Genomic DNA, 17,592 nt, shown 5'->3' on the forward strand with positions numbered 1-17,592 from the left:
AGCTGTGCTTAGGAGTCAAGAAGCCAATTGTTCAAGCAATACCAGCTTTGCAGAGGAAACTCTGAGGTCACAGGGAGGAAGGTATTCCTTGCTTCCCGTAGCAAGCAAGGTGGAGTCATAGACAGTGTCAGGTTGTGAGCTTCATCACTGATAACTGCTTGAAATCCTGTTCTTCTTTGAAGACATCTACATTTGCAGCAGCTGGTCCATGGGGGAATCTTTGCTATGTTGGTGTGTTTGCTCCTGACTGCAGGGCAGGCAACCTTTCTTTGCTCATGTCAAATGGCACCATGATGTAGTTTTAAAAAGGATTAAACTGGCAACAATACCAGTTGACATTCTTGGCTTTGTAAATTATTTGACCACAATCAAGGAGTAGGTGGTCAGCTGACAGTATTTGACTGGTTACCTGACTGGTGTGCCATACATTTGAGACCTTTAAAGCAGGCATAGGCAAACTCCGGCCCTCCAGATGTTTTGGACTATAATTCCCATCATCCCTGACCACTGGTCCTGTTAGCTAGAGATGATGGGAATTGTAGTCCCAAACATCTGGAGGGCCGGAGTTTGCCTATGTCTGCTTTAAAGGAAAAGAGTTGGAAATTGAAGTCTTTTTGCCTACAGGAGTAAGTAGGTTTGTCAAAACTTAGATGAGGGAAGGCAGACATGGCCTATATCCAAAACACAAAAAAGGTAATCCAATACAATATGGGGGCAAACACAAAATGTGAATGCATGCAGATCTGTCAAATGGTCAGTAATATAATATTCAGGATTATTTGCAATGAAGTCCAGTAAGAAGGCAAAGCTATTATCCTTCTGGAGTGCATACCGTCCTTGATTTGCTATTCTGATTCCTGGAACTACAGCTCCCATCATGCACTGCTGATGAAAGCATCATGTAATTTCTCAGCTGCTGCAGCACCACACAGAATCCTCCTTTCTTACCAGACATCTCCCATCTCAAAGATGCTGTGGTTGCATGTGTGTTCTTGTAGGCACAGAAATTCTAGGACTGCAATACACTGATTTCAGAGAACAGCACTTTTATCCTCTAGGCATTCCTCCACTTCCAGCAATTTATGAAACATGCCTTCCTGTCTTTTACCTATATTGGTCCCTTTTAAGGCTCTTTTTACTTTGCCTTATCAATGCTGTTTTCTTCTTCTCGTTATCTCCCTCCCATTTCAAGCCTCTCAGTTCTTTTCTTTTCTTTCCTTCTCTAGCTATCAAATTGTTTTGCGTTGCAAAGCATCTTAGCCTGTTCTTGTTTTCCACAGATTATTAGGCTTCATTCACACAGCAGTTCATTCTGTTTCCCCTGATGTTTCACTGACTGTTGATTTCTGCATTACACTTGAGCTTTCACACAATGCAAAAAAACAGCTCCTGGAAATCTAATGGAAGTTTAGCACTCATTTTTTGTGTTAATTGGTTCCAGAAATAATGTGATTGCAGCACCATCAACCTGGAAAATCACAGGAGTAAACGTACAAAATTTGGGGTGATACACTGGCATATGGTTCTTTCCTGCAATTTCCATGAGGGGATGATTTGGGGGGGGGGGACAGAAGCAGGCATGTGTGAAAAATGTGGGGGAGTAGCAACCTCCATTGATGGGGGGTGATGTGCTATACCACACCCACTGAAATTTAGCATGACATGTTGATGTCAGAAAGTCGCAGTGCCATAATGCAACAGGTCTTGAAGCATGAGAGGAACATTAGAAAATTGGACAGAAGCACTAGCATCATTGTCAGGAAAACTAACACAGTATTCCCCAAGTCTAAATGCACTCTTAAGTATTTTTGCAGACTTCTGCTGTGACTGAATAGGCAGGACTCATACCTATGGTGTACGGCAGTGGTCTTCGCAACTGCACATAGAAAGAGCATGGTGTAGTGGTTAGAGTGTTGGGACTAGGATCCCTACTTACCAAGGAAGCTCATTGGGTGGCCTTGGGCCAGGGACAAGGTGGTTGTTGTTGTAGAGATTCATTGAGGAGAGGGAGAGAACCATGTTTGCCATCTTGAGTGCCTTGCAGACAAAGATGGGAAATAAATGCAATAATAAAGCAGACTGGAGGTGGTACTTCATCTAGTTAAAGGCACCTTTTGTGAGTGTAGGATTTGGGGTATCTGCCTGCTGATGATTACACCACCAATGTACTGGTACTATAGCGAAAAGTCAGGTTGCTGCCCGAAAGCGCTTACAATCTAGACAATGTGAGACACTAAGAGGGAGGTGAAGAGAGAAACCAACTTGGTTACAGGTGTGCAGCTTTTGTTGTCATTGGTGAGGGGGACTAATGAGGTTTCCTGGAAGAGATGTGAAGAGGGATTTAAGGGAGGGAGAGACAGAGATGCTAGAACCTTTATGCAGTGTGTGTGTGTGTGTGTGTGTGTGTGTGTGAGAGAGAGAGAGAGAGAGAGAGAGAGAGAGAGAGAGAGAGACAGAGAGTACATCAGCATCTTCCAGCAGTGGCTCCTTCAGTGATCAGACCCCCCCCCCTGCCATCTCCCCCTCTAGGCGCTGTCCATTCTTTGGGTCTGTGCTTACCCTTCCGGTCAGTCAGACTCATCCATTCCCGCAGCTGGCGGGTATCAGAGAAACCCACATTGATTCGCTATAGTAAAGTAGGGCAGGAAGGAGAATCACAGTCCCCATGAATGGGAGAGGAGCTCTGTCCCTGCTGGGCAGGAATCCTCGAATGATGAATGAGGCTGTGTGAAGTCATCTTTGCTCGTCCAATCGTCAGGCCTGATGGACTGCGAAAGGCAGGGCCTCCGCTGCAGATGCAGAAGCCTCTCAATACTCTGAATTGGCACACTTTCCCCTTAGAATGATGACTTGATGTTTTCAAGGCCAGGGCAGACTGGGTGAGGCGAGACTCCCAGGGAAGGACCAGTCTTTTTCCAAGTGGGCTTTTTTTTTTCTTAAGGGAGGTGGGTGGTGGTGAGGTGAGTGTATTTTGTTTTATTTTCTCCCCCTGAGAGTATGGTATGATCAAAACCTCACCTCCTTCCTCCTTGCACTGGATCCTTTTGTTAAGAGCATCTCTGAACATGCACCCACAGCCGAGTCCTTTGCACCTTTCTGGCTTTCCTGGCACTCCTCCCTTTTGTCCCCCGCCCCACTCCCTTGCTACCTGCCTCTCCCCAGAACCTCCCTTTCACATGCCTCCTGGTTACTCTCCTATCCCGCTCTCTTCTCCACATCCCTCCCCGCTTTTCTGAAGTTCATAGCTGAGGAACGCTTGGCCTTTATATTCCTTTCCTTTGCAATGAGAGGCAAAAGCAGGTCATATGCCCACTCCTCAGAGGGGACAGGGCATGTGGAGGGGAAAGGAGGGGGCCTCTGTTCTTCCGACAACAGGCCAAACCTTTTCTTCCTACAAGGGAAGCTCTGAGAAATTGCTCAAACAGCTTTTCTGACTCCAGCTGGCCATCTCTGTCGACAGCTTACCACAGGAGCTTATGTGTCCCCTGTGTGATTCCTGCACTGCAGGTGGTTAGATTAGATGACCCTTTGGGGTCTCTCTCCCCCCCCCCCAGCTCTACAATTTTATGATTTATTATGGCATTGGCGTGTCCTCCATTCCCCTCGCTGGGAGTTGCCTCAGAGATCAGGGGAGAGCCGCTTTCTTGCCTCACCACCCCCTTCTCCATTCCCCCACCCCCCTATAGAACTGTGTGTCGTCTCCTCTACCACGTCCTCATGTTTTATTTTCCCTTCTTTCCTCCCCTGCCCCCCACCTCCTTCTGAATGATCTTGTTGACTGATAGGCCAAGCAGAAAATATGGAGGCGTCTGATATGGCGACAGCAAAGGTAGGATGGAAATGCTGCCGGCCTCCTTGTGCGTAAGTTGCTTCGCTTGGCAAATTCTTATTTTATTTCTTACATTAATCTTCACGTTCTTTACGTCCTTCTCTTCCACCCCCCCCCCCCAGGGAGGGGAAAAAAATATCTATGTTTGGTTCAGAGGTTGTGGCATTATACAGTCAAGATCTGAGAGAGTCGCTCTTCTCTCCATTTCAGAGGAATGCATTCTCCACCACTGCCCCCATTTCCCCTTCCTGCGCCCAGTTTATGCATAATGCGCTAAGGATCTTGGATGCTTCTCTCTTGTCTCCATGTAAGAGCATATCACACTGATGAGAAGGTGACCCAGGAGAAGGAAGGTCCCTTTGCTGACTCTCCCAACCACCCCTAAAGGTCTTCAATTGCTTCCCTGCATCCAGAGAAGCAGGGCTTTCACTAGGACTTTTTGGGTCCTTGGCAAGCTTGGCTGCTGTCTAGCAGCAGAACACTAGAGGGTGTGCTTGAAGTAAAATTCCGAGGAAATTAATGTGCAAATTTGAAATTGCTCGGGGAAGAATTCCTAAGCGTGCCTTGCCTTCCCTGAAGTTAGATGGTGTACTGGAAGAGGCAGAACTGCCCCACCGGCATGTTAACCTGCAGGCCATAGAAGGGCAGCTGTGGGAACTGGTATGGGCAAAGTTGAGACCAAGGGAAAACAGCTACCTGGATGGTAGTAGTGATTACAGACTTAGAGGCATCTGACCCAATATTGCTCTCTCGTTTTGATGAGGCCTGTGTCCTCCATGACAGCATCATCCTCGCAGAATCTTTTCAGTCTAGATGAGGCTGGATTGTTCTGATCTGCACAATGCAGATGCATGTCTCTCCAGCACTTCAGGACACAGAATCATAAGTCAAGAGCAGTTGGTGTTTATATGCAGCAGTTGCCAGCTTGCTTTACTGCCACTGATCCTGTGCCTTTAAGTGCCCTGTGGCACATAGAAAGCTAACTGGTGAAGGTTTTCCCGTCAGCCATCCAAATATCACAGGAATATTGTTTTATTTCTATATGGTTTAAGATGCAGGACCAGTTCAGTAGCTGGGAACCTTATTTAAATGCAGTTTTGTATAGCAAGAATCCTAGGGAGGGAGAGAAAAAAGAGGTGCCCATAATTCTTAGTTGCCCACTAGCTGTTGGCATGTGTATGAAAGTATCTAAACCAAGCCTTTTTCTAGGAAGTTCTCAGACAGATAGTTCTCCTAATGGAACGATGTAGTAAGCGGAGTCCCCAAGGATTGGTACTGGGACCTGTGCTTTTTAACTTCTACATAAATTATCTAGCATTAGTGGTGAACAGTGTGGTAGCTCATGATACCGAACTTTCCATGGTGGTTAAAACAAAAAGAATTGTGAGGAGCTTCGAAAGGATCTCTCCAGGCTTGGTGAATGGGTAGTAACAAGTGCAAGCAAATGTAACGTGTATTCGAAAAACAAAACAAAAAAATCATAATTCACATACACACTCATTGGGGTGGTAATGGTCTGAACTGGTGGTGAATGACCAGGAATGAGACAATAGGGTCATAGAATTATAGAACTGTAGAGCTGGGAGGGATCTTGAGGGTCATCTAGTTCAACTCCTTGCAGTGTAGGAATCTCCACTAAAACATCCATGACAGATGGCCATCCAACCTTGGCTTCAAATCCTCTAATGTGAAGGAGAGCCCACCACCTTCCAAGGTAGTCTGAAGTGAATAGCTTGATGGGCCTGCCAATATAATAATGTTGCTGTGCAAATCCATGTTAAGACCACATGCTGGAAGAGATTCAGAAAAGGAAAAAATGGTTAAGGATCCTGGTGCAGCAATTTCCCTATAAGGAAAGCTTACAACATTTGGGGCTTTTCAGTTTAGAAAAAAAGAGAGTAAGGGTGAATATGACAGTGGTGCGTAAGATTATGCATGGAGAGAGTGGAGAGGAGAGGTTTTTCTACCACTCTCATAATACTAGGACCCAGAGAGACTATTTCAGGACAAAGGTGGTGTTCTTCATGCAGCACAATTAATTCATGAAACTTTCTCCCACAAGAAGTAATGATGGCCCGGTACTGACTTGGAAGTCTTTAAAAAGGGATTAGGCAAATTTATGGAGGATAAGACCACCAGTGGCTATATTTTACCAGTTGCTGGGAATTGCAAGTTGGAAGAATACTGTGGCATTCAGTTCTTGCTTGCGTTCTTCCCATAGGTGCTTGGTCACTCTGACAACAGGATGCTGGGCTAGGTGGGCCTTTCGTCTGAAGAAGACTTGAGAAGACCATGTTCTGAGGACTAGCTCTAGCCTGAAACACAGTTTAAATTCTGCGTATATTGTTGTTTAGCATTTATATACCCAGTTTTATAAGTGTTCAAAACATGCAACCTTATAAGGTCGGACAATATTCTGGCCATGCTGCAGAGGGGTAGAGGAAAGCGAGAGAACAGATTGCCTATAGCCACCGAGCGACTTCATGGCTAAGGTGGAATTTGCGCTTCCTAGCTCACAATTCGAGTGTTTTGGCCACTGTTCTGTACTAAGCGTCTGGTGTGTTCCACAAACACCATTGAGAATCTCCATAAATTCTGGCCCAGTATGTGAGACAGCTCCTGCGGATGTGCCATAAATAAACAGGAGAAAATATATTCCCATGACTGGGCTTTGAGTGCTGCTCTCCCCTTCCTTCCCTTCCCTGCTTCCTTTATAAATATTTTGTAGCATCTCACCCAGCATGCCTTGGGAGCAGAGGTTGCCACTTGGATAAACTGCCTCCTCCCTTCACCTCGTTTTTCCTTACTCCATCTCTCCTGGCAATCTCCTTGACCTCCAAAGTGTTCTTGGCTGCATGCTCAGTGCCTGACATCTCCCTTTCCTTTTTTAAAAAAATATAAACCCTTATACATTGCTGAATGTGATTCTGCAGTACTGCTTTGTCCCAGATTTCACCAGGTTTGCAGGTCTCCTGACCCATTTTGCAGCCAAAAGGGCTCAGCATCCCAGGAAGGTGTGCAGGTTAGAAAGCAGCTCAGAGCAAGAAGTGTGGGTTTAAAATTAAAAGAACTCCCGAGGTTAGACACTGCCACACAACTGATTTGCAGCTTGATGTACTGTGCTGAGAAAACACTGCCTGCCCCTTACCAATCAGGATTTGGTTCAGAATCAATTCCACTTTAGTGAAGTAATTGATTGCAGATAATTTCTCAATCAGAGAACAACCTCAGTGATTATTAATATTGATGGTGATTATAATAAATATAGTGCAGCATCAATGTGCATGGTGCTTTCAAGAGCCAAATAAGTGCTTGCCCCAATGAGGTTACATTCAATATATTTGATCCTGCATTAGCCAATAACATGTGAGCCATCAAATGTGTGTGTGTAAACCTATGCATAAGCTCCAGTTTGATCTGTTGTAATTTTCATTAACCAGCTGTAATTCATGAAATCTTGCCACTTTCAAATTTTAAGTGGTGAACGTCCATACAAGCACACCAATACATGTGCCTTTAAGGTGGCACAATACTCTTTTGCATCAGAAGCCTGCTCCACAGCAAATCAGAGCAGGGCCTTCAGTGGGACAGCCCATTTTACGGAACAGCATCTCTGTTTTCTGGCTGGATGAAGATTGAGTATTACTGTATTTGTATTGCTTTTAAATCTGTTTTTAGTTGTTTGGCTTGCATGATTGTCATTCATAATGAAACTGATAAAAATGGTGATTCAAATGATGATGGAGGTGGTGGTGATGATGATGATATTCTAAAGATAACAAGAAATGGTCACTTGGTAGTATTCCATGCCCAGGACCAACTGGCCAAGCTGCTCCATTATTATCAGTGAACTCTAGCTCAGGGCGGATTTGGGTTTAGCCAGGAGGTTGATAATGGGTTTGATCTTGTGATATCAGTTAGTGGCCTCGCATAAAATGCAGTGAAATTGTTGTTGCACGCTTTGAATTTGTTAAACGGTGAGCTGAGTTTGTTAAATGTTGAGTTGCTCTAGCTCTTCAGTTATGGCAATGGGTGAGGTGGGTCTTGACTATTTCCATGCTGGTTTTTGTTTTTGAGAGTCCAGAGCAAGTGTTCTTTCAAGCCACTTTATCTCCCACATGTTTTCATTACCAGTCCTAGGGGCGAGCGTCAGACTGGTGTGGATCTGCTAGAACCACCAAGATCCACTAACTATCACCAGGTACAAGAGGCACATTTAGAGCTAACAAATTATGATCCCAGGGATTTGTTCTGAGTATCAAAACTGAACTGAGTTCGCAGTCCTTCTACACAAAAGTAGACTCCTGTTGCCACTCACCACCACCACTTCTCTTCATTTCAACAGTATAATTTGAGGAGGAGCATACTGTTGTTGCCATTGTTAAGCAATGGTGAGCCAGAAAGCCTTGCCAAACTTCTTCAAATCTCACCCAGAGATTTATTTATTTACTGCATTTATATCCCACCTTTTTCCTCAAAGGAGCTCAAGGTGTGGTCCATGGTTCTCTCATTTAATCCCCATGACTATCCTGTGAGGTAGGTTAGGCTGAGAGACTGGTCCATAGTTGCCTAGTGAATTTCATGGCGGGATTTGAACCCTGGTCTCCCAGGCCCTAATTTGACACACTAACCACTACACCATGTTGGCTCTCCAACAGTAGATTTTGCTCTGCCTTCTCCCTGTCTCTGGGGACAGCAGGGACAACCTTGGCCCTTGCAGCTAATCTTCCTGGTTTTTCAGGTGGCCTACAGAAGCCCAATTCTCCCCTCCTCTTTGTTTAATTGTGTGTGTTGGGGGCGGGGGGGGCGGGAAGAGCTATGAACCAAACCTATCATAACAGTGTCTTGGGTCAGAACCTACTAGAGCCAAGTTAGAGCATCTGTGCGCTGAATTGCCTGCTGGGGTCTCCACTGCACTACTCCAGACTTAGGTATTGTTATAAAGCTAGCATTTATGATATCTTAAAAAAAAGGAGGGTGGGAAAATACCCCCCCTCCATATTTATTTTGTTTAAACCAGGATTTCCCAAACTTGGGTCTCCAGCTGGTTTTGGACTACAATTCCCATCATCCCTGACCACTGGTCCTGCTAGCTAGGGATGATGGGAGTTGTAGTCCAACAATAGCTGGAGACCCAAGTTTGGGAAACTCCGGTTTAAAACCTGCCTTTCCTCAGCTTTATGAACCCCTAAACTCAGCCCAAGGGCCTGTTTTCAATGTAGGGGTTTGGCCTGGAACACTTGAAGTGTTAGAAGGGCAAGAGCTTCTCTACCCGGTGCAGAGTGCCTCCCTTCCCCATTTTGGAAATCACCACCTAATTTCCAAATAGAGGACCAGGGTGCCCCATGTATGAGAGAGGGGGGGGGGGTTTCGGGCAAGTGCCCTCATTACCTAGGAGGCTGATCTACTGATTTACTCGGGAGCTTAATAAGCATGGCTAGAACTGAAGCCTCGGAGACTTCAGAGAAGCTCGATTTCTTGACAGCCGAACTCCCCGGCCCCTGAGTGCAACCGGACTTGCTCCCTAGTAACGATGCGCAGTACTCGCACCCCGCTCCTGTGCATTCCTGCTTATGGACGCCAGCCCTGCCGAGACCGCGGGGTTCCTCGGCAAGGAAACAAGGTCCAGCCTAAGCGAGGAGGCGCTCTGGGGAGTCCCCGGGCGAAGGCTGGCCCGCCCCGCGCGCCCTCCCCTTCCCTCGGCCGCTTCCATCCGCGGGACCGCGCGGCGGGCATCCTCCTCCCTCCGCAGGCTGGCCCAGCTTGGCCGGCTTTCCCTTTGGCAGGCGGCGGGCGCCTTTAAAGGGCGGGCGCAGCCGCTCGGGCCGGGCAAGTGGGCAGGCGAGGCGCGCTGCGCCGGGGTCGCATCGCATCGAGGACCCGGGAGGAGGAGGAAGGGGAGAGATTAGCTGGAGAGGGACGACCAGCAGCAGCAGTAGCAGCAGCAGCAAGGGTTGGATCCGGAACCCCGGCGGGGCTTGGCGCTGCGCCGCCCCTGGGTGCCTCCCCAGCATCTGGGAGCTCGCCGCGGGCGCCTGGGCCGTTGGCGGCGGCGCGGGGAGGCCATGGCATGATCTCCGCCTCGCTGGCGTGCCCGGGCTGCCCGCGCTCCGCAGAGCCGGCCCCCGGCAGCAGCAGCGAGAGCGGCGGTGGAGTAGCGAGAGCAGCGGCAGCAGCAGCCTGGGGCGGCGGGGCGGCGCTGCCCTCCTCCTGCCGCCCGCCCGCCTTCCATGCCGGGACGGTGCGCTTCCCCGGCAGCCTGCGCCTGCCCGGCCTCTTCCACTATGTCTTGGGAGCCGCTCCGGCGTCGTCAGTGGCCAGCCAAGGACACGACGGGCACCGGCTGATCGTGACTGTACTAATGAAAGGCTTCAAGCTTGCCTGGTAAAGGAAGGAAGGAAGCAAAGGAAGCGGGTGGGCCGGGCGGTGGGTGGGCGGCGCCGGGTCGGGGGGGGAGGTCGGGGATCGGGCTCCTCGGCTGGCCTTCCAGTCCACCCTCGTCCTCATCCACCCCCTGGTGCGCTTTTTTCTGCATCACCGGAGAGGTGCTGGGAGGAGCGCACGGGAGCTGAGCATCACTGCAGGGTGTGAATGCATCCCGGGGAAGGAGGGAGAGGATCATGCAAAAGGGCTTCTCTCTGAGCAGCGGCAGCGCCTCTGCATCAACGATGCTGGTGCAGTGGCGGCTCTTGGCTCTCTCTCCAGCCTCTCCCCTTTCCTTGCCACACCTCTCTCCCCTGCCTGCCGCCTAGGTGTGCAGTTGCAGGCAGGCCGCTCGTTTCTCTGCTGAGGGAGAGCAGTGCGGTATATTTGGAAGTGCCCTCTCCTCCACCTTAAGAAGATAAACGGGACGCTTCCGAACTTTTCTTCCTTCTATTATATTTTGTCGATTAGTAGTTTGGTGCATAGACGGCTCCTTCCCAGCCTGATCCCGGAGATGCAGGCAAGGACCGACTCCTGTGGGCGTAGCAACTTGCAGGCTTTTGAGTTACATAAAACTCTTTGTCAAGGAGAATGGAGAGAGATTGCACCGTCCTTAAGTGTACAGTAGGCGAGAGAGGTGGTGGTTAAAATTGCAGCATTTGTAACTCGCCTTGATCTCTCTCTCTCTCTCTCTCTCTCTCTCTCTCTCTCTCTCTCCCCCCCGTAATGCCTGAGATGTAGCCACGTCTCTCTATTTTCCTGGAGAGGAAAGATTATGTGTGGCTTGAAGCTTTGAATGCTTCTGTCCTGCACACAGGGTATGTGGGTTCTCTTTCCCTGTCCCATGTCCTTTTTTGAATATAGTTCAAAAATACGGAGCCGGCATAATAATTTCCATGATTGTTTCAACTTGGGCACTAAGGACATAGTCTCACTGCCATGCTTTCCCAGGAATTTCTTGAAGTGTTGCCAAAGGTGATGGGGTACTGTGCTTGCATTACAGACGCCCCCTAAGAACTTGTGACTTAAAGCCATTGTTTCGGTTTGTTGTTATTATTGTTGTTATTGCATTTACATCCCACCTTTCCTCTAAGGAGCTCAAGGTGGCATTCACAATTTTAAACCCCCCCCCCATTTTATCCTCACAACAACACTGAGAGGTAGGTTAGGCAGAAAGATGGTGAGTGGCCCAAGGTCATAAGTTTTGCTAGAAGAGATTCCATTATAAAGGTGCATTGAGATAATACTTAAAATTGTCTTGTGAACTAGCCTGGAATCTATGGATGAAGGGCGGTGTACAAATTTTAATAATAATAATAATAATAATAATAATAATAATAATAATAATAATAATAATAATAAATAGAAACTTATTATTTGGAGGTTGGGCGAAAGTCAGCATAGTTTGTGTGTGTTTATGCACTCCAAATCCTCTTTATAAAAGGTAAAGGGCATTTATTGTGGTGCTTTCTTCAATATAGGTAATTGGTACTTGTGTAGGAGAGATGTTCACATACTCCACTGAAATATGAATTGTTCCTTCTTCCAATAAGCAGTCATTATAGTAAGGTGGTGGCTGAAATATTGATTATCCATTTTATTGTGCTTAATAGTAATGCCTACTTGCATAAATAGTTAGAAAGCTGTTGTAGAGTGAGATACTTCCATTAGTAGGTGAGAGGGGAAAAAAGTAAATTGCTTAAAATTACTTGCAGTGGTTGTTTTTTAGAATAAACTTTAGGTTTGTATTAGTGGATCAGTCAGATTTATGTTATAGAAACCATCTTGAATTGAGCTGGGGGGGGCGCTGGCTTACTAGGCCTTTAAGATATTTCACATTTTAAATTATGTGTGTGTGTACAAATACAGCTTGAGAAAGCTTAGTATACAGCTGGAGTGGCACTTGCAATAACATAATGCAGACAACGGGTAGATGATATTCCAATTACCTCTCAAACTTCCTCTTTTAAAAAACCCCCACACAATTTCAGCACCGTGCTGATATGTTCTTGAATGAATGAAGTGTTGGATGGGGCTGGAGTATTGCATAATAGCTTAGCAATGCTTCCTGGCAATGCTTCCGTGCTACAGTCTGTGAATAGTAAAACTGTAGTGTTTGCATCAGGCTTGCCTGCCCACTCATAAAAAATAATTTCTTCTTAATTATGTAACAGCGTGATTTGCTCACATTGAAACATATATTTAAAGTAATTGATGCTGCAGAATGGCTACAATCTCTCTCTCTCTCTCTCTCTCTCTCTCTCTCTCTCTCTCTCTCTCTCTCCTCCATCCCCCGCTAGATCAGAGGCTAAGAAGGATTGGGCAGGAACAGTACGTGCATGGCAGACTTTATACATTCACACTCCGCATTCAGAAAAGAGAGAGATGCTGGTTGTATGTTTAGGGCAACTCTTACATCTAGTGATAAGTATGCTCAGAAGATGCTAGAGGGCGCTGCCTCACTGCCGATGCCTACTCTCTAGCAAGCATTATAATTTTTGTCCTACTTGATGTTTATGTTAGGAAGGAAAAGTTGCTCTTTCTTTCTTTCTTTCTTTCTTTCTTTCTTTCTTTCTTTCTTCATTTTTAGTGTTTTCTGCCTCCTTGCTTTTTCCACTTTGCAGTAGAAGAAGCCATTTTTATGATCTTATTCAGTAAGGAGGCTCAATTGTCACTCTGATTTCAGAGGATGGGAAATAGGTGATGATGGAATGCAATGCACTGGGGAGTTTTCTGCACAACCTTAATGGAAAAATATATACTTTCCATGCTTGTGTTGTTTTCCAGCAACTTGGGGGGGGGGAGGGGCTTCATTTTTGCTGAACGCTTTGAGTTATCTGAAAGTGTTATAGTCCAGCATTGATTTTTCCAGGGAGTATGCATTTTAAACTAGACTGAAAAGTTTTTGTTTTTTGCTTTAAAAAACAACGATAAACAGATTGAGCTTGGTGGGTATATATTATGAAAACAGAAGTGAATTTCTGCTCAACTATGAAACTGAATGATCTTGGGACAAAGTAGTGACTTAACCTTCGTTGGAGGGTTGCTGTGAAGATCAAACAAGAAAACCCTTTTTATATGATACTTTCAGCACTGAGGCAGCATGGAACTTGCAGGTGGTAATTAAGCAGAGTCTTTCCATTTTTTTTGTTTTAAAAATAGCTTTTACTCATTCTGTAATTCTTCTCTTGATTGAAAAGTATAAATCAGGATTGTAAAACAATGCTCCTTGCTCTGGTTTATGTAAGCTTTTTTAAAATAAAAAAGTATTTTATCCTGCTTGTATTTGCAACTCATACTGTCCGTAGTGATAGCAAACATCGCAGCCAAGCAAAAAGGGTTTTGAAAGTGCCTTCTGAGACTTCTCAGCACAGAAACACTCTGACACCGCCTTTAAGTGCAGTAAAGTAGTCCACCTTTTGTAGAAGAGGAACGATCCACTTTCCATCTTTAGAATCATAGAATCGTAGACTTGGAAGGGACCACAAGGGTCATCTAGTCCAACCCCCTGCAATGCAGGAATCTTGGTCTTGTTATCCATGGTGGCCATTTGATTCTTATTCCTGGTTCTTTGTACATGTGGGAATGTCGAAGCTGAACATTGGAAGATTCAAGTCAGAACAATAATGCTTCTGAATACCAGATTCTGGGAGCCACAGAAGGGGAGAGTGCTCTGGTGCCCAAATCCTGCTTGTAGGTGTCCAACTGGCTGGCCATTGTGAGAACAGGGTGTTGGACTAGATGGGCCATTGGCCTGATCCAGCAGGCTATTCTTACGTGTGGGGTGGGTTACTACATGGGACTGTTAAAACAATTTACTAAATCTTCACAGCATTTTTTCTCTCACGGTATTAGAAATCTGCTATTGGTTATATTCCTTGTAATGTTGGTTGTTCATTTGACTGCATAGGATTTTTTGAATGGTAAATATTGTGAACCACCCTGATATCTAAGGGTATTGGGTGGTATGCAGATTTCATCATCATCATCATCATCATCATCATCATCATCATCATCATCGAACTCCCAAGTTCCTGCTTGAAAATAATAGCAATAGATTTGGAATTTGATGGATTGCGCTGTTGAGGTATCTACAGATAGTAATCATCCTTTTATCCACAAGGAACTTGGATTCCAGCTACCAGCTAGTTTTATTTATTTAAAATGCTTATTCCACAACTGTTTTATATTAAAGTATACTCCAAGTTTTGTTTGATCATTTGAAAACCGTTGGTACAAATCTTTAGAGACAGGAATCTCATGGGAAGAATCCCTTTGGTTTTGCATAGTTGGGAAAGGGTTAAACTAAATATTAGATTTCAGGTCTCTTCTGCTAGTCACAATGCTAACTCCTGGCTTTCTTTAGCACAACTGATGTGTGTGAATCATGATTCAGTATCCAGAATGTAATTAGATCTTTTATATTTATACATAGTTTTAATTCTATTAATGTTTAATTGTTTCTTAGTGGTCCTTCCCTACATTTTCAGCTGTTCTTGTTTTATCTGTAAGCCTCCTTGAAACCCCGTCAATAGTAATAATCATAGAATTTTGGGAGAAAAGGTTGAGGAGCTCATATTGAAATTAGACCTTAACTCTCTGTAATTAGATCACTGCTGGCAGGTGTTTGTGTTTGAGTGTTTTGGGTAAGCATTATTAGCAGCAAGGGTAAATTGTACTGTACACTGGGTAACAATGACCTTCTTGGGGGAGGCAGTGAATTCCTCCTTGAGAAAACTGACAGCTCAGCTTTTCGGTTATTTGACGGATGTGATTGACCTTTCCTGTGCAAGGAATCTTGTGGAAAGTGTAGCCCAAGTGGCTGCTGAGGGTTCCTTTCTGTTTGTGGGGAGTGAGGCTCCTTTCAGTTGGACTGTGGCAGTTGGAGCTCAGGTAAGGCTCTCCTTTCAGCCGTGAGGTTTCACTTTCCATCACCTTTTAAACAAAACAGTGACCAATGTCGTTGATTGTCCCCCAAACACTTCTTGATGCCATGTCCGTGATGTAAAGAGGCTGAAGGTTATCCAGTTGCCAAACTTGCTTGATGTACTGAGCTCATATTATCCAAGATAATCTTTTGAGGGTCTTTTGTGGAGCCCTTACTTAACACAGGTGGGTAAGTACCTGGGGGAAAGATCCTTTCTGTATGTGGAATGCCTTGGGCCATCACTATAAGCGATCAGGTGCCAGGTAAGGCATTTGAAATCCGGACATTGACTCTGCTTCTTCTTACATAGTTCCTTTATTGCTGTGACGGACCTCAAAAGCAGAAAGCTGAAAAGTGGCATGTCAAGCTTTAAACCGAATGAACACTGTGTTAATTCAGTAGTTCTCAACTTATTTCAGGCCACATAGCCTGCTTGGTTCCATACGCTCATCTCCTGTGCCCCCCTACTGTATAAAAAGCATTATTCGGGATAGTTGTTTGAACGATCCACTAAGGAAGATAATAGCATAATAAAATTCAGAACTGTAACAATTAATTGTATATTTATTCAAAATTCAATTAAAACTATTTACAAAAATTAATTCCACAAAACTGATGAACTTTATCCAGTGAAACCAGCTTTTCAAAGTCCAATAGTCATTTATACGACCAGCAGCCAACTGCCACCCATTTGCCTCTTAGCTCCCCCTAGGTAATCCCATTACACACACACCCCACCCTGGGCAGTGTTTGAAATTAGCCAAGTGCCAGGAACATTTTGCACCTATTGGCAAGGCTGGTACCCGACATCTCCACCATCTAGAGATGCATGCATAGGCATCATTGGAACCTGAATGTTTTCACACACTAATACCACATCCTGTAGAATTTTATCAGTTATACCTGTATTTTATCTGCACAAACAAAATGAATTTCAGGAACCAAAATGCTTTTTCTGTGCAGGAGCAATGAACAACGCTATAGCTAATTGTTGAAGCTTGTCTTCACTTACCCAACCCTACTGTCCTGCTCACAGTTGTGAAGAATAGTCTTAAATTATTATGAATGATCCGTATCACCATTAAGAAAAAGAGGTAAAGGTAAAGGTAAAAGGACCCCTGACCGTTAGGTCCAGTCGTGACCGACTCTGGGGTTGCGGCGCTCATCTCGCTTTATTGGCCCAGGAAGCCGGCGTACAGCTTCCGGGTCATGTGGCCAGCATGACTAAGCCGCTTCTGGCGAACCAGAGCAGCGCACGGAAACGCCGTTTACCTTCCTGCTGGAGCGGTACCTATTTATCTACTTGCACTTTGACGTGCTTTCGAACTGCTAGGTTGGCAGGAGCAGGGACCGAACAACAGGCGCTCACCCCGTCGTGGGGATTCGAACCGCCAACCTTCTGATCGGCAAGTCCTAGGCTCTGTGGTTTAACCCACAGCGCCACCCGCGTCCCTTCAAGAAAAAGAGGTAGGAATAGGCTAATATATATGTGGACTGTTCCTGGAGGAAGTGACTTTTCTTCTTTAACTTCTCAAAGTCCTTAACCTAGCTCAAGGTTGTCATATGAACTAGGCAGATGTGTAACTGATAATCAGTTAGTGCATCGTTTGAAAAATAGAACTTCAGAGCTGTTTTGCCCCAAAATGGCAACTAGACATTCCGTTTTGGCAACTGTAACCTTGGTTAAAGGAGACAGTTGGCCCCTAGCTTATACAGTTGTACCTTGGAAGTCAAACGAAATCCATTCTGGAAGTCCGTTCAACTTCCAGAGCATTTGAAAACCAAAGCACAGCTTATGATTGGCTGCAGGAAGCTCCTGCAGCCAATCGGAAGCCACGGAAGCCTCATCAAACGTTCGGCTTCCAAAATAACGTTCGAAAACCGGAACAGTCAGTTCTGGGTTTCGATCATTCGGGAGCCGAAACGTTCGAGAACTAGGCTGTTCGAAAACCAAGGTACGACTGTATATCTGAGTTTCTAACTGCCCCCAGGGAGTGGTTAACATCTTCTTTGAGAACCACTTTGTGTTAATTTGAGAGTCTGGGAAAACACTTAGGAACATGAGTGGACATCAGGTGACTCTTCAGATGTTGAACTGCAACTCCCATCATTGACACTGGTCAAGCTGGTGAGGGATGATGGGAGCTAGAGCCACAGGTTCCTCATCCCTGATTTCCAGTGGGGTTGAGGAAGGGTTTAGTAGGCAAAAAAGCACCATAGAAAGCACCAAGCAAGGAACTTACTTCAGTACTAGCTGGAGGTGGACTTGAGGCCTTATGGGTCCTTCCAACCACTTAAAGCTCCACCTCCCATATGAACAGGGGCAAACTAGACATGGGGGAAGGTGCTTTGACTCAGCTCCCAAAGGCTCCAGGACTGCTAGGTTTAGGATCAGTAATAGGATCTGGGCCTT

The 17,592-nt window shown here is 45.7% G+C and overlaps 1 protein-coding gene across 8 annotated transcripts in view; it reads left to right on the top strand.

Moving 5' to 3' along the window:
* The window catches only part of GRAMD1B (GRAM domain containing 1B), a 218,406-nt gene that overhangs the window by 109,846 nt on the left and 90,968 nt on the right, over nt 1-17,592 (top strand). The window contains exon 1 of one of the 8 annotated variants that reach the window (XM_081172504.1): nt 3,810-3,829. The exons of 5 other annotated variants lie outside the window; for them this stretch is intronic. Coding sequence is in view for 1 of the 3 variants with exons in the window: in XM_081172506.1 (XP_081028632.1) it covers nt 10,191-10,213 (23 nt within the window). In the remaining 2 variants the exon portion in view is untranslated. Of the gene's footprint in view, nt 1-3,809; nt 3,830-10,048; nt 10,214-15,419; nt 15,443-17,592 lie in introns of those variants that run through there. 2 more of the 8 variants (XM_081172506.1, XM_081172505.1) reach the window with 2 other exon arrangements.

The sequence above is a fragment of the Podarcis bocagei genome, assembly GCF_964188305.1.
Source record: "Podarcis bocagei genome assembly, chromosome: 15".
Lineage (NCBI taxonomy): Eukaryota > Metazoa > Chordata > Lepidosauria > Squamata > Lacertidae > Podarcis > Podarcis bocagei.